This window comes from Poecilia reticulata, linkage group LG1 (assembly GCF_000633615.1).
Source record: "Poecilia reticulata strain Guanapo linkage group LG1, Guppy_female_1.0+MT, whole genome shotgun sequence".
NCBI lineage: Eukaryota > Metazoa > Chordata > Actinopteri > Cyprinodontiformes > Poeciliidae > Poecilia > Poecilia reticulata.
Window position 1 is genome coordinate 1,691,252 of NC_024331.1, and position 22,407 is coordinate 1,713,658.

General features: G+C 39.8%; 1 protein-coding gene across 3 annotated transcripts; it reads left to right on the forward strand.

Annotated features, from left to right (window-relative positions):
- The first annotated feature begins 191 nt into the window (after nucleotides 1-191).
- On the forward strand, nucleotides 192-20,607 carry fam193a (family with sequence similarity 193 member A). Of its 3 annotated transcripts, none has more exons than XM_008404408.2 (23): nucleotides 196-611; nucleotides 2,963-3,037; nucleotides 4,467-4,709; nucleotides 5,410-5,585; nucleotides 5,676-5,843; nucleotides 6,818-7,067; nucleotides 7,154-7,278; nucleotides 7,413-7,560; nucleotides 7,647-7,721; nucleotides 7,807-7,881; nucleotides 7,966-8,078; nucleotides 8,973-9,215; nucleotides 9,791-9,947; nucleotides 10,120-10,266; nucleotides 10,478-10,756; nucleotides 11,615-11,837; nucleotides 11,913-12,266; nucleotides 14,019-14,301; nucleotides 14,390-14,576; nucleotides 14,789-15,028; nucleotides 16,368-17,220; nucleotides 19,030-19,111; nucleotides 19,661-20,607. In XM_008404408.2, exons 1-23 carry the CDS (start codon nucleotides 390-392, stop codon nucleotides 19,752-19,754), a joined length of 4,812 nt encoding a protein of 1,603 aa, XP_008402630.1. In that variant the 5' UTR covers nucleotides 196-389; the 3' UTR covers nucleotides 19,755-20,607. The 3 variants fall into 3 exon arrangements, with proteins under 3 accessions (XP_008402623.1, XP_008402630.1, XP_017162002.1); XM_017306513.1 differs by having other exon boundaries at nucleotides 11,913-12,218; XM_008404401.2 differs by lacking the exons at nucleotides 19,030-19,111; nucleotides 19,661-20,607 and having other exon boundaries at nucleotides 192-611; nucleotides 14,789-15,027; nucleotides 16,366-16,671.
- The last annotated feature ends 1,800 nt before the right edge of the window (nucleotides 20,608-22,407 follow it).

Sequence of the window (22,407 nt, forward strand, 5' to 3'; positions counted from 1 at the left end):
CAAGGGTGTAAAGAAAATGGATGGATGGAAAAATAGTCCCTCAACGATACATAAAACATGAGAAACTTAATTAAGCTGTTTTGTTTTTCTGGTGGAGTTCTCATATCAGATTTCCTTCTCGTAAATATGAACTCAATTTCCCACAACTGTTTGGGTGGGTCACGCACGTTGCGTCTTGACGCAAGCCGAGTCTGGTTGAAGCAATCCGGCTAGAGGCCATATTGGAATCTATGCAGTCGGCTTGCACTTTGTTGGGACTCGGTTTCTATCGTTTTGGGACTCTCCTAGTCGCTTTCCCGACTTTATGACCGTGTGATTTTTCCAGACATTCCGCTCGAGACGCTGCCAAGTCCGGACGGCAACTTGTCTTGCCTCTTCTGTTGAAGAAAATGAGTCCAACCGATGCTAAACGGGGGGCTAAACGCAGGAAGAACAAGCGGGGCGGTGGCAGTAGCTGCAGTGCTGTCTGCAACAGCAGCAGTGGCAAGGCCGGGGCTCCACCGGCCCTGGGCTGTGCGGGAACAGCAACACCTGCCTCAGTCGTCAGCTTCCTCACATCTGGGAGTACAGGCAACGGGAATATTGGGTCCAGCGCGGGCATAAACGGAGAGGTAAGAATGTATCTCCATAAATGTCAAAACGGCAGTGAGTAGCTAACAGTGTTATCAACGACACATCTGATTTGGGCCCAGAACCGATCCTTAGGAAGGCTGCCAGCTAAGTAACAAATGCAGAGTAGCTAGTAATTAATTGGCTTAATTACATGTTAATATGCCCGTCATGTTTGGGCAAACAGTAATCATTTCTAAACCTTGTTGTCTAACATCTTCACATGTTTTATTTTCTTATGACATATCCCCGTAAACATTATGCTAACTTTGTTGGCTGAAAACTGACTTCTTACCCTGGCTAAAGTTAAGAGATCCTGGCTGCAACGACAACAACCTGGATGTCAGAATACCTTCATTTGAGCCAATACAGTCCGCGTTGGTAGAGATTAGCTAAGATTATTAGGGAGTATCATTAGGTTCAACGCAGGTGACTTACTGTGTGCTGGGTTTCGGCTAGCCATGAATGCTAGCTAATGCTAACATCACTAAAAACTCAGGTTCCCTTCGGCTTTCGATTTGTTTTACAGCTTTATGTCATGTATAAAGGTCTGACTTTAAACTCGGCTTGGTGCCTAAGGAAACAGAATAACTACTTATCCAGCCCTAGATTTCTAAATAAGCGCAGACGAGTCGTGTACCGCAGGTAAACAATAAGAAACCTTATGTGACTCACTGTTTTCTAAGAGCTGTGCAACAGACCAATTTATAGATGCCAGCTCAAAAGTTACTTTGTTAGCTTGAGTAGTTCTACAAGTCATAAATGTAACCAAAGTTTTGTTTATTTAATCAATTTAACCTTTTATTTGAAAGGGAAGTCACTCAAGATTAATGTCTTTTTAAAGAATGTCTCACCAATATGTCACAACGTTACAGACTGGAGGATGGACATTAACATTAGAATTACAATTAAAATGGATAAACAGAATAAAACAAGTCTGAGTCAACATCATGTAGGTGCAAACTCCACCCTTTACAATGGCAGCTGTAGTCACAGAAGACTTAAAAAAGAGCTGACAGCTCTTCCACACAGGTAGAGGCTATGACCAATGGGTTTTAATATTTTAAAAATATTAAAACATATTGGAGATATAAGAACGTTGGTTCCATGATTATTCAGCACAAATTTATTACATTTATCAGTATCATCATGGTTTTATTTAAACGTGTTGATAATATGTTCAAAATATTACTGGATCCTGAAATGATTCCTCTGAGAATGAAGCCAGTACCATGCAAAAGTTCCTGCATTTTCAATGTTTAGTATTATTGTTGTTGTTGATTATTATTATTGCTAGCACAAATATTATTTATATGATGAGAAAGTCAATATGCGACAGTGATTTGATGAATAATATATCTGCTAGCAATATATATATATATATAATTTATAATTTATTGATAATGCTGTTTCCTATTTTTAAAAACAAAATTTTTTCCAGACTACAGAATTAAGACTGGCCTTATTCCGCGAATAAAAGTTCAGACCAGCCTTTGGCATTTTTACTAAAAGCTCAATATGCAAATGAAAGAAAAGCTTTTATTCAGCCTTATTGGATGATGCTCTCTTGATAAGGTCTGCCCAGAGGTTTAAATACCAACATTATGTAAGAAATGGGGATGATTTGTGGGAGAAAAATATTGTTGCTGTGTTATCAACTTGTAGAACCAATTTTAAGCCTTACATTGATGAGCTGTGAAGGAGGCTTGAAGCTCATCAGCAGCCTGAGTTGGAGTAGAGCCAGCTGAAAGCATGGTGTGTTCAGCTTAAAGAAGCATTTTAGTTCTCCACATTTGTCAAGTGCTATTTAAAAAAACAAAAACAACAAAACAGAAAATAAAAATGAGCATTTCTTTTTTGGTTTTTTGTCATGATGTTGCATTTTTGATTATGATATCCAAATGTAACAGTGTTTTGTTCTGTAATTCTTAGTTATATCTGATTTCTTGATGCAAATGTCAGCGAACGGGACTTGATTTATATTGATGAGTTAATCTGGTGATTTGGTAGGTGATTATTAATCAGCTACAAGGAGTATTTGTAAAAAGGCCTAAACTATACAGCTGGATGTTCTCTGTTTCAGTTTGTAAATACATGTACATTTTTATAGTAATTTGGGTAATATTTTGTAGAGTAGTCTGAAATGTCATAATAATTTTAGCATACAGTAATTCTATTGTTGCAATATAATTGCAAAAATATATAGCCTAACATGGCTAAACAACAACAGATCTAAAGTCAAATGATCAGTGCCAACAACCAAATCAATCTAATCTTCTCTACTTGTACACAATTTCCTGAATGTTATTAGAAAGTGCTAGGTTGTAAATGATGTCTGCTTGTTTAACTTTAGGTCAAAGTGAACAGCAGCGTTACTCCTCAGTTTGCAGAAGGACCGGTGAACGCAGAGTTCTCCGGAGTTCTTCAGGTAAAATTGCATCACTTAATATTAAGTAAATATACCACTGTTACTAATCAAATGATGTGAAGCAACTTGCAGTGATTACTGTGATTAACTGCATATCTGTTAGCTCAAGTGCTGCGTTATTCAGCTCCATGTGCTGCACACCTGTTGTTAATAAGGATTAGAGGAAATCTGCTGGACCAACGTTGTTATGAAAATCATTCACAGTGTAAAGGAAGATAATGCAAAATCTGCTCTTTTAGCTCTATGTTATGTTGTGTCCCTCCATCATCAAAAACATACCTGGAGTGTTGCTGTGACTCATTCATCTGTGTTTGGGGAATTATTGAGTCTCCTGTTGGAAACGTTCAGAGGTGCCTGAACACTTGTTTACCCATAGCTCTGCCTTGGAACTGCAGTCCAGCTGAGCTCCCTCCCCACTGGGCCCCTCTTTCCTTTGCACAACTCCTTCAGACTAGTGGCAGCAATTAGCAAACACCTGGTGGAACTGCTGGTCTGCTGAATTTATCATACAAACTACTTCTCAGTACAACGCCCCTAAGAACAGTCATAAATAGCATCATGAAGAAGCATTCTTGTGATGACTTACTGAAGACTGAGTGTCGTAAAGGGAAGGAGGTTCTTAAAGCGACAGAGGTCAACATTAAGACATTAGATACAGCTGTGTGAGGTAAATCACACTTTTTTATGTGACTGGTGTCCTAAAGAAACGTTTTACAGATGTGAATGTGTCTAAAGAGCAGTGTGTGTTTGTGGTTATGATTGTTGTAAGGCCATACAGTTACCTAAAAATCAAGAAATAAATAGTTCATGTTGTCACTTTTGTCATTATTACTACAGTACCACAAAATACTGCTCACTTCTACATACAGTATGACATGTTTGTATATGATCGAATTAAATTTGAACTTGACCCGTTTGGCCACACTTGAGTGATTTTGAACTGTAAGAATGAGACACTGGTGATGGTGGTAAGGGTTGCTGCTGACCAGCTAAAAAATATATATCAATTACAAAATAATGTTTTATATGTTTGTAATATTGGTATGCTTCATTGTATCGTTTAGTTCATATTTACTACCTATCTACTTATAAATTTCATAAACTTTCATTGTGCATTTTTTCTTTTTCCTTTTGATAAATAGTGTTTTCTTTTTTTTTCCATGTTTTATTTTTGCACCCAAAATGCAATAAAATAAAGTATGTTACAGAGGATATCTGGTCAGGACATGGATGAAGTTATGCTTTAAGGCAGTATACCATGTGTTTATGGTAACCTTTTTTTTTTTTGGTGGTCTGTAAAAAGAAATTAAAAAATGACCGAAATGGTCTTCGACCGATACCTGTTCATAAGAAGCTGACCACATAGTCGTTTATTCAAAATGAGTCTGTTGTTTTCTTTTCACCTGTTTTTGTCTCTTCTCTCCTTCAGACGCCGTTCACATTCGGCCTTAACCAGCGGGCGCCATATACGGCTGGAGATCGCTGCCTCCTGTGCCGATGTGAGCGTAAAGACAGCGTTGTGCCTTCGGAGGCCGGCATCTCTGGTCAGAACGGCACGGCGCAGCCAGCCAACCCCCCCAGTGCCCTCCAGCTCCCTCTGTGGGTCTGCTCCGACTGCAGACGCACGGTGGAGAAGGAAGACAGACGTACGACTCTGGAGCAGTCGTTAGGGGTGAGTACACTTTAAGGACAGCTGAATTGTTAAGTATTCAAAAGTAATCTACATGGTTATACAAGTGTTTCTCTCCCTTATATTCCTTCAAATCATCAAATAATTTTTTTATGTCAAAGACTTGAGTAAATACAAACTTATTTTTAAAATAATTTCATTTATTGAAGAGAAAAAGTAAACGAAACCAAACCAGCCCTATTTGAAAAGTTATTAGAATCCATGGTTGGTGGAAGGGCAACACAACATGCCTCAGTCTAAAGAAATTAAAGAATAGATGAAAAATAGATTCATCTCTCTCTGTCTGACTGCATTGATGATTAGTCCAGGAGATCACAAACTACAAAATTAGGAGAAATGTGTAAGGAGAAAATACTCCTGCACACCAGTTTATGTTCAGCTTGACTTGCACAGCTGCTGTTAAACATTCTTAGGTCTGGTTCTCAGGCAGAACAGGAAAAATGATGCAGCTGTCCTCATTTGCAGCTGCTGCTGTAAAAAAAATCTAGAATGATCAACAGCAATGATGATCAACATTGAATCTGCCCTTTAATCAGGGTTGGAGGACTGTCTGCTATGAAAAAAAACAAACTAATATGGATTTAGCTTCTCTTAAAAATGGGTTTAAATGCAATTCTTCCTAACAAAGTTACAAAAAAATTTAATTTTACAGCTTCTTGTGATGTGAACTTATGTCCGACAGAGTCAGGACTTTCTGCTGCACATGCCTGTGAGTAATGGAACCCTGGCGCAGACTGCAGCCACAGCAGACAGGCTCAGTACTGCTGCGCCTACACTACCCATGCTTCCTGTGCCGGACCTCGCTGCTCCAATGCCTCCTGACACTGTGTGTAGCTGTGAAACCTGCAACGAGAGGCGGTATGTTCACATTGTGCTGGCCGAGGCCAACGAGTTCTCCATGCAGCGAGCCCGGTCATGGGTCTTTACCTGAGCCTGTTCAAATGACAGGGAGATCTCTGCTGAGTCGGAGCGGGAGTCGCAGCAGCTGCAGAACCACTGGTCTGAGGTTCGCTACCTGGTGCGCTGCATCTACCGGCAGACGGGAACCCCACTAGCAGACGACCAGGACCAGCCCCTGGAGAGGGATAAGGAAGGCATGAAGGAGCTGGTAGACAGGTATCATAAGAACAGTGTCTGTGTTTGTCCACTAGAGGTCTCTCTCGAGTTGTAAAAGCCTTTGTTGAACAGTGGAAGCTTCTCAATGTATTACAGGGTTCTAGACTAGATATTCGGTGCCTAATGATTCCATTCAACTCCGTTTTTTTAGTCATGATTTGAATCAGAAACGATTTTCAGCCAGAAAACCGTTTTTAATTCAGAAACCAATTTTTCTATCCAAACGGTTGTTAGTCTGTTTAAATGATGTGACTGATAAGAGAAAAAGTCAGTACAAACAAATTCAAAATTTATTTAAAACAATTCGATAAGGTTCTGTACTGTATCAAACTCCATCACTTTATATTTAAACAGCAGAAGATTTGTGCATAAAATTCTGTAGCTTCAATTACCAGTGTTAGGTTAGCTGCCTGGCATCTTCTTAATTTAAAAAGAAAAAGAATCAAAGAATTATTGAAAATATAATTTTCAAAAAAATTAAGCAGATTGAAATCTCTACTCTGGAAGCACTGGTGCGTCTAACTTTATTTCTTTTGTGCATCCAAGTTTTTGACCCCATCACATTTTTTAAACATCATAGATTTACAGTTTTACTACTCATTAAAATCACTGACAAATAAAGGCTGTATATACTTGGAAAATAATAATTATCTATCTACTAAACATTAAATTCTTTATTTGGATCTGAATGACTAGAAATTGCTGAAAGAGTTCCTATGAGCTGAAGTATTTCAAAATAAATTAAATAAAACAGCATCTAAATTAAAAGAGCAAACATTTTAAGATATAAACATCTTCAAACTAAACATTTCTCCATCCTGATCGAATGACTTTAAATTTATATCTGCCCATGTTACAAATAATTTTGGGTGTAACTTTATAAATTTTTTATTTTATCACATTTAAGGAAGAGTTAGATTAGAATAAAAAAAATCCAACAATTTCTAAGCATTTTTAATGTTATGCTGCTGCAGGCTCTGTGTGAAAGATCCATATCAGCTCTACCAACGGTTGGAGCAGCAGGCCCGAGAATACGTCTTAGAAATGAAGGTGCGTCTTCTGAAGCACCTCTCTGGAGGCTCCAAGCCTGCAGGGCCTCCAGGGGGCGCTGTGGCCGCAGCTCAGGGTCCTCCTCAGGCCCACCAGTTCGTCTCTCTGCTGCTGGAGGAGTACAACGCCCTGTGTCAGGCTGCACGCACCATCAGCAGCTTCCTCCTCACTCTGGTTAGTTTTCCTCAACCTGCTCACAGTGCCGGCTGCTGGCGGCTCCTCTCCCTCCTCACGCTTCGTTCCTCTCCTTTTGGTTCCAGGAGAATGAGCACCTGCAGAAGTTTCAGGTGACGTGGGAGCTGCACAACAAGCACCTTTTTGAGAACCTGGTTTTCTCTGAACCGATCCTGCAAAACAGTTTACCAGCACTTATTGCACAGCTGAAGTGAGCTATTGTTTCTGTCTGAAAATACACACAGTGACTATGACTATAATGAGAATGACCAGTTTCTTTTCAAATATGCAACGTCTTTGATATGTTACTAAGTGCCGTTTTAAGTCAAACTTTGTTTTTTCCAGACATGGTACAGCCTCTCATGACTCGTATAATGAAGACACGTATCGGACGCTGCTGGAAAGATACCAGGAGCTGCAGCAGGAGTTGGCTTCTGTGGCTGCTGAGTGGCAGGAGTGTGAGAAGAGGATTGATGATTATGTCGATGAGCAGGTAGTCACCCGACAGATCAACCACAAGATGGGCTTTAACGACTGTAGCTACGGAGGATTCTGAGTGTATGTGTCTTTTGTTTATAGCTACTTTTTAAGGTGGAAGGCCAGAGTCTGACCAACCAAAAAACAGAGCCACACAAGTCCTTGATTAGCAAAAATGTAAGTTTAAAATTCACTGACAAGATTTTTTGTCCATCTTTATTAATCCTAAACTGTTGTTGATTTAATTTCTGATTCCATCAAGACTTTAAAGACAAAGCAGCGAATGCTAAAGGAGGACTGGGAGTTTTTCAAGCAGAGGAGGTTCATTGAAGAAAAGGTAGGTTATTTATGTTTGAGCCTGTCATGTTGGAGGTAAACCTATGTTTTAGTGCGATTATGTATATAATTTTTGTCATTTTAGCAACCCAACAGTAAAAAGCCCTCCACTGGAGAAAACAACTTCACAGACACTATGAGGATGCTCTCATCTCGTCTTAGTATTCCAGATTGTCCAAACTGTAACTATAGAAGACGGTAGGTTTCCATCATCTACTGTCCGCTGTACAATATAGGTCAAAATACCTGAATCCATCTTCATTTCTACATTTTTTGACCATTTTTCAACTCTGGTTTGTAAAGTCTGGAAACAGATTTAATGGCTGTTTTGAAGAATCTGTCCATCCTGTTGGATGGAGTCCAGCAACTACAATTCACAGAGTTGGGACTGCAATAATAAATAATAAGAAGCAAAATTTTGAGATGTTCGAACTGATATTGATATATATTGAACAATAAAACTGTAGTAGCATCATTAGGCAATATAGGTCAAATATCTCATTCATCATAAAAAAATATTTTCATAAGAATTTTTATTTATTGTTCTCACAATTTGTCATTGATGGTAAATATAAAAAAAAACCTCATAGTATTATCGGAAATGATATTTCTGCTATTTTCTACAAGAGCATCAATAAATATCAATACATTTTAAAATGTGATCACACTTTAAGTGCCATCCTGAAGAAGCCTATATCAAATGGGAATATTTTTCAAGAACAATATTTGTGTTGGTGCTATGAATGCTGTATCATACAGTCACAGCCATAGTTACCCAATAAAATAAGTCATATTTATATTGTTATCACACAAGTACCACAACATATCACAATAAAGTTCTAAGTCCATATTGCCTTCCCTTATATCCTTTAGAACTCCTCCCTCATGCCATTTGTTTTTCTTTGCTTGGCATTAATAAGAAAAAGCTCGAGTTTCATCAGAGAGTCAAACTCTGTTTTGTGAAGTGTCAGTGTCTCACACGTTTCTCCTAACGTGTGAGAAATCCTGTTTACATGCCTTTATCTTTATGTGCAATGGAGTTTTTTTTTAAGTCTTAGTTAGCCAAAAGCAACGCCGCTGCTTCTCCAACAGGTGCACATGTGATGACTGCAGCCTCTCCCACATCCTAACGTGTGGAATCATGGACTCATCTATCACCGAGGACCTCCACATCAAGCTGCCCCTACAGGGGGAGACGCATCGGGACTACCTGTCAGAGGTGCACCCCCCCAGCCTCTCCTCGGGCAGTTCAGCCTCTGGCTCAAACTCCAGCTCTCCCATCACAGTTCAGCAGCATCCGAGGCTCATCTTACCTGAAGGAGATGTCAGCACCTTGTAAGCAAGCCAGTTACACTTCTGATAACACTGTGGCCACACAGCTGTCAAAAGTATGATATTACCGTATTTTTTGGACTATAAGCTACTACTTTTTTCCCCACTTTTTGAACCATGTGGCTTATAACCTAGTGTGGCTTTTCTGTGCATTTATCTTCGACCGCCACGGGGCTCTTTAGCAGGTATTGACCCAAAGTCAGAGTCCAACTAAATACAAAGCAGTGAAACAAGTTGGTTGGTCCAGGCAGGGCTGACATCACTAGAAGCTATGGAAACCTATGTAGTGAATTGGTGGAAAATAAAAATAAAAATCCAGATTTTCCAAAAATGAAATCTTCATTAACACCAAATTTGATTAATCGATAAAATCCATTTGTCACCTTACCCAACACAACTACAAAATCAAATTTCTTCTTTTGTCATTTTTAAATGGAAATTATTGCAACTCTGATAAAATGGTTGATACTTTGTGTTCATAAAGTGTAGCACTATTGGGGAGTATTCAGTATTATTTATGTATTTATATTTAAACACAGTTAAACCTCAGCCTGACTTCTTCTCTTCTCTCTCCGTAGTATTAGTGATGATGATGAAGTGCCTCCAGTGTCCAGTAAGTTCAGGAACATCTACCCCATGAACAGCTATGAGGACAGCAGCATGGTGTCGGCCGCTGTCAACGGACTTCACCGTAACATCAACGGGGACGCCGTCAACGCAGCACTGAAGCCAGGGGTGAGTTTTCTGCTCAGCAAAAGTACCCGAGATCAGCAGTGAACTTCCCCACTGTGTTTCCTAATGATGAAAAGCCATTCTCATTTGATAATGGCTTACTGGTAGTTAGGGAACTCCACTGCTTTCCCATCGACTACTTTTCCTAATTTGGCTTGTTCTGCAATTTCCTCAGTCTCCTCAGATTACCAGCAGCAGCAGCTCATCAGAGGGCGATGAGGAGGAAGCTAATATTGAGGCTGGTGGGGAGCCCCCGGGGAAGCAGGAAGTACTTTCCCTGGGAAAAACGGCCAGTCCTCCACCCTCTTACAGCCATCAGCAGGTTAGGAGCTTTCCTTTGTATGGTCCTGTTGTAATCAAGGTTATTATGTGTCATTTGCAGAAAACACTTTTTAGGAGGATTATCTGTCTAACAAATATCAGTTTTTGCAAAATCCCAGAAAAATATCTGATGTATTTTGAATATGCAGCAAAACAAGGAAAATACTTTGCAGATGTAAATTTTATTTGTGAATATTGAATGCCATGTTTAGGTAGAACAGGTCCAACATGCCTGCGAGTGCCACGTGTGCAACCAGGACCCAAACCCCTCGGCCCCGGGCCCCACCGCCTGCCTGCCCCCCAGCCGGATCCACGCCGTGCCTCCTCCCACTGTCGGACACCAGTTCTTTCCAGACAGCAAGGCGCCCCCTGCTCACCCTGCCCTCCACTTGTACCCGCACATCCACGGCCACCTGCCCCTGCAGAATTTTTCCCGGCCCCTCCTCCACCCGACACTCTACCCACCCAGCCCACCTCTCACACACAACAAGGTCAGAAGGTGTCGTTCTTTCAGCTTACGTTTTCTTCTTGATTATGTTTGGTTAATTTTGGCTATGAGTGACTTGAAGGGGAATTTAATTTGTTTCCTTATCTCTGGGGATTTCTTTAAGGTTCCAGGAACAACATTGAGCTTCATTATGTTTCGGTTTCACTTTTTGTCAGTGTAGCTTCACCCTCTGCCACAAGGGGACAGCCTGAATCTGATCTAAGACCAAAGCATGTGAGAGCCACACTAGTCAGGATGCACTGAGCCACTTTTTTTTGCTAGAGATTCAGATATCTGAATTGTAGTATCGGTCTATTCTGATCTGATATAGAAAAACAGCTGAATTGACCTAAAATATGTATACATATATTTTTTAACTGGACATAAATGTACTGAATCAAAAATATATTTGATAACTCTGCGCCAGTCCAGCTCATTTAACACCAACAGCTTCACAAGCTTGGTCCAACACATAAAGATAACTCAACTTTAATTTAAGTTAGTGGTATCTGGAGTACAACAGCCAATGTAAAATAAACAGTAAAGAAACTGAAACTGGCACTAATTGTAGGTTGACTACTTGGATCAAACATGTGAAAGAATAAACTAGAGGGAAACATGTAAAAGTAAACATGATTTCAAATGGTTCAGAAAATACAGTTAGGAGTTCTACATTTAATTTAAAATAAATAATAAAGCATAGATTCAGACTGAATAGATCTGCCCTTAAGAATGTGGCACATTGTCACCAATAACTGATATAGAATTTTTGTCGACATCTGGACCGATACGGATATTGATATCGAATCGATCCATACCTGACGTTTAAGGTTCCTGCTAACCAACGATTTTCTTTCTTCAGCCTCTGACCCCAAACCCAACATCCAACCATTCAGCAGCCAAGCAGCCAGCATTCAGCACATCCTTACCGGACCATGTATACCAGAACTGCTTTGGTGGGACGGGCGGAGCGGGCGATTGGAATACCTCACTACAGTGCCTCTCTCTTAAGTTTGAAAATCTGTGGGATGCTGCTGTGATGAAGAGCTGGAACCCATCTGTGCTGCTGCCCGAATGTCTGCCAGGTGAGCCGCCCAGCCGCAGTGCTTCTTGCAAGCTTATCTATCGACACGTCATCACCTCTGACTGGTGGTCCACAGGTGAAATGCTGGGACCTCCGCTCCCCGACGTGCCCCTCCCGCCAACATCCATTGGCCTCCCGGGGGAGCATCCCCCACTGCCCACACCCCTGCCCACGTCTTCGTCGTCGTCGCTGTCCTCGTCGTTGTCATCTTCGTCGTCGTCGTCGTGCTCCTCTTCAGAAGCCAAAGAGCCGAAGAAGACCGGCGCCAAGAAGAAGTGTCTCTACAACTTCCAGGATGCCTTCATGGAGACCAACCGGATGGTGATGGCCACGTCCGCCGCCACATCCTCCGTGTCCTGCACTGCCACCACTGTCCAGTCAAGTAATAACCCACCCATCCATCTAGCATCTAAAAGACCCAACACTATAGGTAATGTAGGAAGGAAGAGTACAGGTTAGGTTTGTACTGTTATAAAACTTCTTATTCTGGATAATGGATGAACTATAAACCCATAGCAGCAGTAAATGTCATTGAGGTGTGGAATCCATTTTAAACCAGTGAAGCTGTTACAGATATCAACACAAACCTGGATTATGGTTAGACAATAAACCAATAACAATATGTAGTGTGATAGACATGTGATCAATATCAATTATTAATACATCTGATAGAATGTTCACTGAACTCTAATCCAGAACCACACAGCATTGTGGGAGATGTAGGCAGAGGAAAGGCTTTAGCCTCTTAACCTCTTACAACGAGCTAAGCAAGGCTGGTGGCATAAACTAACTCACTCACTCTGTGGTTACCTAGCAACAACTTGTTGTGTAACTTGCACGGCAGCAGACTCAGGTTTCACCACCATGCTTCATAACTTAAAAGTAAACAGCAGCATGGAGTGAAGATGAGTTCCCCCACATTTCAAGCAGACATATTTTAGAGGTGGTAGGTTGACCCCTGTCTCCCAGCTCAGTACCACATCAGTTCATCCTGCTCCAGTTCAACCTGCTTGTCCGGTGCAGTGGTGGGCAGACGTCCCACACCACCCAGAATGCACCATGGTCTGTCTCTTCAGCAGCATTCCTCCAGTTGATTCAGGCCAAAGCTCCGCCTGGGGCTGCTGCTGAAATGTTCACATCCTTCGACTCCTTAGATCTGCCTCCTTATGACCTAAAAAAAACCAGCAGTCAAGGTGGAGAGAACCTTGCCTGCCCTGTAGACCTTTCACAATAAATCAATTAATCACATAAAAAATTACAATGAGCTTGATAAATTCTAGTTGGACAACAATAGTTACATACGATCCCTTTCAATGTCGCTGAAAAGCTGGCATTTTGAAAAACCCTGCAAATATTTGACACCCACTACAAAGTACTTTGTGTTTTTTTTTTCTTCTTTTTTTCTTTAACAACAGTCCTAACTGACACTTTTGCCTGTTTTTCTTGTCTAAGCTGAACAATTAATTTTTTTTTTAAATCCAATTTTAGTTTCAGAGACTTAATCCATTTTAATAGTTTTTTATTTAGGATATTTCAAATGTTTTTCTGTTGTAGTGTTAAACATTCTTCAGAAGTTTGATTATATTTTTTTAATCTTTTAAGTGTGTATACTTGCATTATTATTATTATTATTATTATTATTATTATTATTACATCAGTTGAAAATGGTCTCAAAATGACAACATTATTGTTTATCGTAATAATTTGTGGGACGATTTATTATCCAGTAGCCTACTGCTACAGCTTTGAAGCACCACATTTCCCTCCTTAAAGCTGCAGTATATAAGGAATATGTTTTTTACATACTTGTTAAAACTGTCACCATTTCATGACCGTTTGTTGTGAAACAGATCAATCTCCACCTCCTCCCTGTGTGAGTGGCACCACATGAGATGTTGCTTGACAGCGCTAAGACACTCCTCCTAGCTCTGATTGGTTGTTTCTAATTAGCACTCCATAGTTGGCAAATGAAATTTTTGATTTTAACAGTTTTTTAATTTAATTTAACTCTACAGTGCACAGTGGTATTCATTCCAGTATAAATTATCATGACTTCACAGTAAACAAAGTGTTGGTTTTAAGACTGAAGTCAGAGCTGCTGTGTTTTCTTACTGTCAGAATGTATTTAATATTAAAAAAACCCTCTAGTAATTCTGAGACTTCTTTTGTTTGTTTTTTCTAGATGATGTATTTCACAGTTTAGGTAAAGACGATCACAGACAGCCCATGTCAGCAGCTCCAAGGAACAACTCCATGGGACTGAGTTCTCTCCCTTCACTCTCTGGCCCCACCCTGCCCCCAGCACCAGCCTCACACCTCCCTGCCATGACCCCACAGTCCTTTCCAAAGATGGCCGCTCCGGCTCCAGACTTTGTGGATTCTCATCAGGGCCTCTGCCTCCCGCCTGCTGAACCTCCAGCGCCCTCTATGGATGGTCCTATCAGCGCCCCAACTAGTGTCTGCAGGTGAGGAGAGGAGACTTAGTTCATGCCGTGCAGGAACATTGACACTCTGAACGTAAAGCAGATGCTTATAGAAACCCAATGTGTTCAGTGACCCTGACTGTGAAGGCCATCGGTGTGAAGGCAGCGGATCGTACGAACACCAGCCGTACGATGGAGAGGAGAGTCCAGATGAGGACAGCTGCTCCGAGCACAGCTCCTCCACCTCCACCTCCACCAACCAGAAGGAAGGGAAGTACTGTGACTGCTGCTACTGCGAGTTCTTTGGTCACGGCGGGGTAAGACTGCATAGAGAAACGGTTGAAATGGACGAGGAAATTATGTTCAGAAAGTACAGTTAAAAGCACAATTAAAAAGATTTATCGTGTTAAAGAATGTCAGTTAACATTATTAATTTTAATAAACACTATTTACTGCAACTACTGAATTTCCTTGAAAAATTGTACGTGTCTTAATTACTTTTCTAAACTGTTTTTATTTTTCTTATCAGCCTCCAGCTGCTCCAACCAGCCGAAATTATGCAGAGATGAGAGAGAAGCTGCGCTTGCGTCTCACAAAGCGCAAGGAGGAACAGCCGAAGCGTGAGGAGCAGCAGCCAGTAATAGAAAGAGACGGAGGGGTGGAGGACCACAGGCGGGTGGAGGACCTCCTCCAGTTTATTAACAGTGCAGACAACAAACCCGCATCTAGTACCAAGGCAGCCAAACGAGCCAGACATAAACAAAAAAAGGTAACCTGCCACAGTTTAGATATTTATGAGGTTCGTCTTTCTGAAGTTAAGTTTACTTCTGTTAAATGTTCTGAGTGAGTGGATTTTGGGCTGAACTTTGACTGAGCCGTTCTAAGACGTAGTTGTGCTTCGATGGAAACCAGAGGTCAGCAACCTTTAAAACCCTAAAAGCCATTTTGCCTTCAGTCCAGCTGAACAGAAGATCTTTAGAGCCACTATTTTTTATTTTTTTTAACAAAATAGTAGAGAGGCAGAAAAAAATCTACAGAATCACAATTCACAGTACTGAATTCTGAATGGACTCAGTGCTCAAAAATCAATTATAATCTGCTTAATTTTTTTGAAGTTGTATTTTGAAATTTTCTGGGGGATTTTTAATTGAAAAAAAATTTAATTAAGGTAGCAAAGCTACCCTATGCTGGTATTTTGAGTTACAGAATTTTATGCATAAAATTAAAGCGAAAATCTATTTTTGTTTTAATCTAAAGTGGTAGAATTTGATGCAGTAGGAAACTTGTAGAATAGTCTTAAATAAATCTTCCATTTGTTTACACTGACTTTTTGTCCTGTCAGTCATAAAATTGAAATTGAATCTCGAGACCATTTGAATAGAAAAATTGGTTTCTGAATTGAAAATCATTCCTGAATCAAATCGTGATGCTAAAATTCTGAATTGAATCAAATGGCCAGGCACTGAAAGATTCACATTTCTACAAAATAGTTGATTTTTGTAGCGATTCGTTTGTATTGTATTTGTTTCAAAATGTTAAAATAATAATAAAAATAATCTAAATATTGAATAATAGGAAACAAATGACTTTCAAATTTTGTAGAAAATGATCATTAAAAAAAATAACAGTTTGCAACCTCAAGGCAAAAGAATTTACAAAATAATTTCTAAAGCTATTGTGAGAAACGTCATTGTGAAGCATTCATTCATGATGTCTACATATTTAAAAAATGCTTACAGTTATTAAGAGCCACAGGCTGCAGACCCTTGATCTGAACAGTCCCTTTGAAGCTCTGACTCTATATTTTGGGCTAGTTGTCCAAAGTCTGTTGTTCTAAGTCTTTTGCTGCCTCAAGCACCATGTTTTACGTTCTATTCATATCATCTCTAGTTAACGTCTAAAGAATTTACAGAGCGGCTAATGCTAAATTATCCCCTGATTTACTCTAATTAATCAAGTGTTTCAGAAGGAAATTGCTCGTACTGGACTCATTTACTATTAATTTATACTGTTCATTATAGTGAAGGGGGTTAAATGCAAATGCAGATCAGCCTGTCAGATTTGTATGTGGAAGTGCAGTTCATCACAGATGTCTTTCTGTGCGTCAGATGGAGGAGAAAGCTCGTCTGGAGGCAGAAGTGCGCGAAAGGGAGGAGCAGCAGCTGCTGGAGGAGCAGCGGCGGCGTCAGGAAGAGGAAGAGGCGGCACTTCAAAAGGAACTGTTACGGCTGCAGGAACTGCAGCAGCATCGTGCCGCCAAGAAGAAAAAGAAAGAGAAAGCAAAGGAGAACACTGCTCCCCCTCAAAATAACCCACAGCCCCTCAAACAGACAGCTCAGAATGTCCTAGATAACCTTCAGAACGGAAACTCGCAGCTGCTTCAAAACCTTCTCCGCTTCCCAGAGCAAAAAGAAGCCAGATTAGAACCCGTACCCCTGCCCAGCTCCAGGTGCCCCGTTGAGAAGACCCACACCCCCGACTCCACCGTTAGCCTCTTCAATGGCACATCTTCCACCGTTGGCTATAAGAGTAGAGCCAAGCAGTCAGGGAAAGTGTTGCCATGCGACTCGGTGTCAATGAGAGTCCCAGAGTTGACCAAGAGCTCAGACAAGGTTGCAAAGACTAACGGCACCGCACCCCCCACCACAGCAGATACCAAAGCGACGCGAGTCAGGCCCACTGAGACCACAGCTGCTACACCCACCACTGAACCACGCAGGGAGGAAAGGAGCAACAGCAGATGTGTCAGTGGAAAAAGGCAGCAACCCGAACAACCTCTTACCCAAATCAAGGACGCCAGGACGAGCCCCCTTATGTCAAACCCCTCGCCATCCCCCCCACCAGCCTCCCACTTTGAGCCCCAACAGAACGGCAAACCTCCCACTGCAGAGTCACCGCAGCCCAAAGGCAAGAGTAAGAAAAGCAAGAAGAAGAAGGGGGACAAGATGAACACTTCAATAGGTGGGTGTCAATAAGATTCATTAACAAGAGCAAAATGATGCAGTGGGCCGTAACACCATGCTCCACTCATCAGGCGAGTCATACACAGGATTTGGTTCACCAAACGAAAAACTTAAGGTTTTGGGAAAACTTGAGGTTTTTTTTTAATCCAATCAAAATCTAATCAGTAGAATACTTGTCTTTGTGTTGACAAAAAATGCATTCAAATGTTCCCTTTATTGTGCTTTCACACACAAAGGTTTGGTTTCACAAGTCTTGGTCTATAGACAATCTCTGTACAGTGTAAAATACTCCAGTTCAGGCTTGACCAGTTGAAGTGATTTAGATTGCGTACAAATCCTTCCTGACTACCAACCCAACATCAACTTCACTAGTCGACTCTAGGAACATAAAGCAACAACTCAAGACTTAGTTTAATTCAGCACAATATGGACCCCCTGCAGTGACGTCACACAAAATCCTGCCCCAATCTCCCTGCTGGAGGGCAAAAAGCTGCAGACTCAATGATGATGGCTACCATTGGTTTTAGCTGTTAAGTTGTCAATATAATGCACTAAATCTTAAAAAATGCTTGATATGTTAAAGGAAGGGGACACAGTGCTTTGCTACTAATTGTCAACTACTAAGCTACTAAGACAACTAGATACCAAAGTCAGGAAAAAGTTTTTATTAAGAAAAAATGGTGAGGGAGAGGGAAGTAGTTCAGTTATTCTTGCTTGACCTGGACAGCTTAACATGTAGATGTGATGTGGAATTTGTTGGGTTTCTGTTCAGTTAAGAAATAAAAAAAATGTCCACCCACACACCAACTCTGACAGATGAATCAGTAGAGCAGGTGTTTAAATGAGCTAATCTACCACCGCTGTGTTAGATTAGCTAATATCAGCAGCAGCTAATCTATCACATCGTTCACTTATTAATAATCGCAAAATAAACATCAAGCAACATCAAAAACATAATACTGCACGGTCTGACTGTTCTGTTCTTTGTGTGGTAAATGTTTGAGTGTGTTTTTTGGTGCTGAATCCTGAATCGTAAAATAGCCTTGTCTGTTGCTATGGCAATGAGTCTGTGCATAGCATAGCTGACAGGGCGAGAAAAAAGTGTTTTTTCTACGTTATTTTTCCTACATACCTACATCTACAAGTCTATGCACTGCATGTAAAATATTTTTTTTGCCCTCCAGCGTTGTGCACATGCACATAATTTCCAGATGTAAACAATAACATGCAAAAGGGTCCGTATCAGCATTTTTCTAAAAGTTTTTCTTAATCATATAGTTATGTTGAATCTCAATTTGTTTTCTTTATACCAACTCTAATTTCCAATTTTAATAGATTTTTTTTGTCTCCCTTTTCTTTCTTATGAAGAAAGGAAAGGGAGGAACACAGCAAATGATGGCCGGGAAGCGGGGGAGGACGGGTTGTCCTGTCAGACCATCAGTACCCAAAAACACACACACACACACACACACACACACACAAAACCCTCATAAAAGTGCACATGGGATCAGTGCAACCTCTCTGGACCGCGCACAGAATAAAAAACTGAACTTCCCACGTCTGCTGTTTTTACTAAGTGTTTCTGCATTAAAGGGAATCCTAAAATGAACACTGGGCTAGCATCTATTTTCTCACTGGTTGGTGTCTCGGTCTGTCTGTGGTAAAGCCACAGTGTGGGTTGTGACTGTGCGACCAGCACACTTCTCAACTAAACCTTACTAAAGCAAACATGCAGAAAAATTCCAAAACTGTTTTTAATGTAGCTTCTTAATATTTATGTGTGTTTATTCTTTTGTTTCTTTTCCAGATGATGTATTTTTGCCCAAAGACATTGACCTTGATAGCACAGAAATGGATGAGACAGAGAGGGAGGTGGAGTATTTCAAAAGGTATTTTATTTTAATGTAACTCTGACTCTGTACTTTTTTTTTAACCAGCATTTCCAGTTATCAATACCATTTATATGTACCTAATAGAAGGGATAACTGTGATGAGGGTATTTAGGACTGTGTTGAATCCAAGTAATTGGATTATGGTTGTAATAAACACATTTTAAAATTAAATTAAAAAAACATTTATTGTCAGATATGTTCCCATCTCCCATTTTTACATTAACTCTTTCAGAAAAGATTAAAACCACCTCCAGCAAACGCAACAACTTCTTTGGCAAATTGATGAAGTCGTTTCTAACGTTGCCGTTTCCATCAACCTTTTCTAATGTGATACTTTGACATGCGCTTAAAAATATTGATGGAAACATGGCTGGTGTCTGTTGATGGTAGCGCTCTAGAATTAGGCGTTAAATATTAAATGAGTGTTTATGCTACAGGAAAATTCAATACTGACCCTTTTTACTACAAAGCATTTTACTAAGTTTCTCTTGGTACATTTTTGCGTTTTTATTTTCTTAATTTGTTTTTTCCTTTCCTTCGTTTCAGATTTTGCTTGGACTCAGCCAGACAGACCCGTCAGCGGCTCTCCATCAACTGGTCGAACTTTAGCTTGAAAAAAGCTACGTTTGCTGCACATTAAGGGTGTTGTTAACATGTCAGACTACGAACCAGAACTCTTATTGCTATAAGAAAACATGCCCCAAAAGCCTCCATCCCTGACCTGGTAGTTTCCCCTCCACCTCCAGAATCTCTCTCCTGCTGTGCCCAAATCACACCCACGCTGCCTTGCTTTGTTCTTGTTCCTATGTGGTTCCAACACAAATCCATCTGGACTAATTTCCTGCACAGATTAAATGGAAATAACACAAAAAGAATCATGAAATGCTACTTCACATCTGATTAATCTTCCTTGCGTGCTTGTGTGCTTTTAGTCTGAGATGAAGGTTTCTTTTGACTAAAATAGCCATTGGCAAACCTGTAGTCAAAAGATGCTTACTATTTCTGGATGGTTTCCTTCTGAAAAAAGGAGACTATGGAAACTACAAAAAAAGAGAAATTACTGAATTAAAGGTGTATTTGACATTTTGTGGCTTACTATCCTATCGTTCCACAGCGTCTGATCCTCTCGATTGACAAATGACAAGGGAATAGGCTTGGTTAGCTGGTTTCCACTTCCCTCTGCCTCCACCGCCTCCATCTGATTTCATAGAAAGGAGGAAGCCGTAATACTTGACAATGTTCTTTTGGTTTTAAATTCTGTTTAAAAAAAAAAGTCTAATTAGTTTCTTTTTTTTCTTTTTTGACCTGTAGTCAGCTTGTGTCAATACTTTCAGAATGAAATCAAAAAAGAACAATACTCACTATCAACATGTTATAGAGTGTATATTGTATTAACACTGAAGCCAGTCTGGCTACTTTTTAACATATTGTTAAGTAATATTAAATCTTGTCTTTCTTTTTGAAAGATGGAATACAGTAGTATGGCAGGCTTACGTGTCTTGTGTCAAATTTTATTTTTTGCACCCAGTAAAAAAAATGTCAAAGAACACACACACACACACACACACACACTTTATACTATGGCATAAAGAGGAAAAGGTTGATTTGTTGAAATTAATCCACAGCTTCCTGTAACCCTGGCCATGATGTGACTCATGACTGGATGAAACTTTCTTTTTAGCTAATATTTAAGCAACTTCCTCAGCAAATCTACTGACCATAGTCATTACATTATGTGGTTGCTACATGTCAAAAACAATGAAACCAAAAAGGAACAATTCCAAAACTTTTTAAGCAATGGTTCATTTCCGTTACAAATACTCTTAATTTCCCCCTAAAGCTAGCTGTGCTGCACCGCTAGAGTTGGTTTGTCTCAATGAAAAATGAGCGACAGACTTGAGTTGATGTGCCTTCTCTTGTTCCCATTTATAAGGCAATGGTTCTGTCTGCCTTTGTCTGTAAAAGAAGGACAGACAAAAAAAGTAACATTTTGATATTACTAAAATTATTTTTCTTTCTGTCCCCTTGTATTACTACAGGTAACATTTTCTCTAGTATGTTCCTAAATAAGAGATTTGCCTCTTAATGTCCTGTTTCAGCCAGCTGTACAGCAGTGCTAACATTGGGTTATTTGAAACAGAATCAAGTGAAAATGATGTTTGAGTTACAGTGCTTTTATATAACCTTTTATTCAACATGTACAAAACAAAATAGGTTTGTTATTCTAACTTCCTGTTGCAGCTAGCTGTTATGCTAACTATCTAGACTTAGAAACAAACTCAGATTGGCTTGACCAAGTACTTTTTTCTGCCTTCTTGTATATCGGGTAACTTTTAGTATCTCATTGAATGAAAAATGTTTCTTCTACTTGGATAAAGATACTATAGTGCGTTGTGACCCCAGCAACTGCCCCATTCCTGTACTAATGCTTGATACTGTTTTAAGATGGAGAAACAGTGTTTTGTGTCAAAAAATTTGACAAGAAAGTACTTTTTATTAAAGTAATCAGAATTGAAGGTAAGTACGTTTTGCTAGTTGGAGGAATTTTTATCTCCTGTTTTGCTGGCTTAACTAATTGTGGCTTTCCCTGAACCTGCTGCTATGAGCGTGAACAAGGGGAAGGAAATGAACCCAGGTTTGTCTCCTGACGTTTTACACCGACTAAAGCATCATTCTTATGTTTTCTTTCTTTTCCATCATGAAGAATATTTGGAATTTCCATTGGGTTCAAGCAGAGTCATTGAAACTAATGAAGTTAATTTATATCGTGTCAATTCCCAACAAATCTCATCTCAAGTCATTTAAAATGATTAATGGGTTTAAGTGATAGACCTATTAAATAAATTAGAATATTAAAAAGTTCTGAGCTTTCTGTAGCTCAGTTCAGTAATTTAAAACAGATGTAGACTTATTCCACACAGATGTTTTTGATTAGCTTTCTGTTAATGTTTTTCTACTTACAGCCAATGGGAAAAAAAAAAAACTTTTAAAACTATATATAAATAAAGCATTAACAGAAATGTGAATTTCCTAAAAAATTATGTTGAAGACCTACTTGGAAGTTTTTTTTTTCTTTTTTCAAAAGGTACTTTGATAAATGTCCCTCACTTGAATGCATATTCAAATTTTTTACATGAGACATTATTTACATATATTACTAATCAAATTACAGAGACATTTGGATTCAGTTAAATACATTTGTGATCCAACTATAGTTACAACTGTTGAAGAGGCTGGAGCTTGATGCTGCTATCATCACATATATGTACATCCCATACACAATATACCGACAA

Coding starts and splice junctions, on each gene's coding strand:
- fam193a (XM_008404408.2), top strand. CDS start 390: ATGAGTCCAACCGATGCTAAACGGGGGGCTAAACGCAGGAAGAACAAG. Junction 7,561..7,646: donor ATGATTATGTCGATGAGCAG/GTAGTCACCCGA, acceptor TTTTGTTTATAG/CTACTTTTTAAGGTGGAAGG. Junction 9,948..10,119: donor ACGCAGCACTGAAGCCAGGG/GTGAGTTTTCTG, acceptor CAATTTCCTCAG/TCTCCTCAGATTACCAGCAG.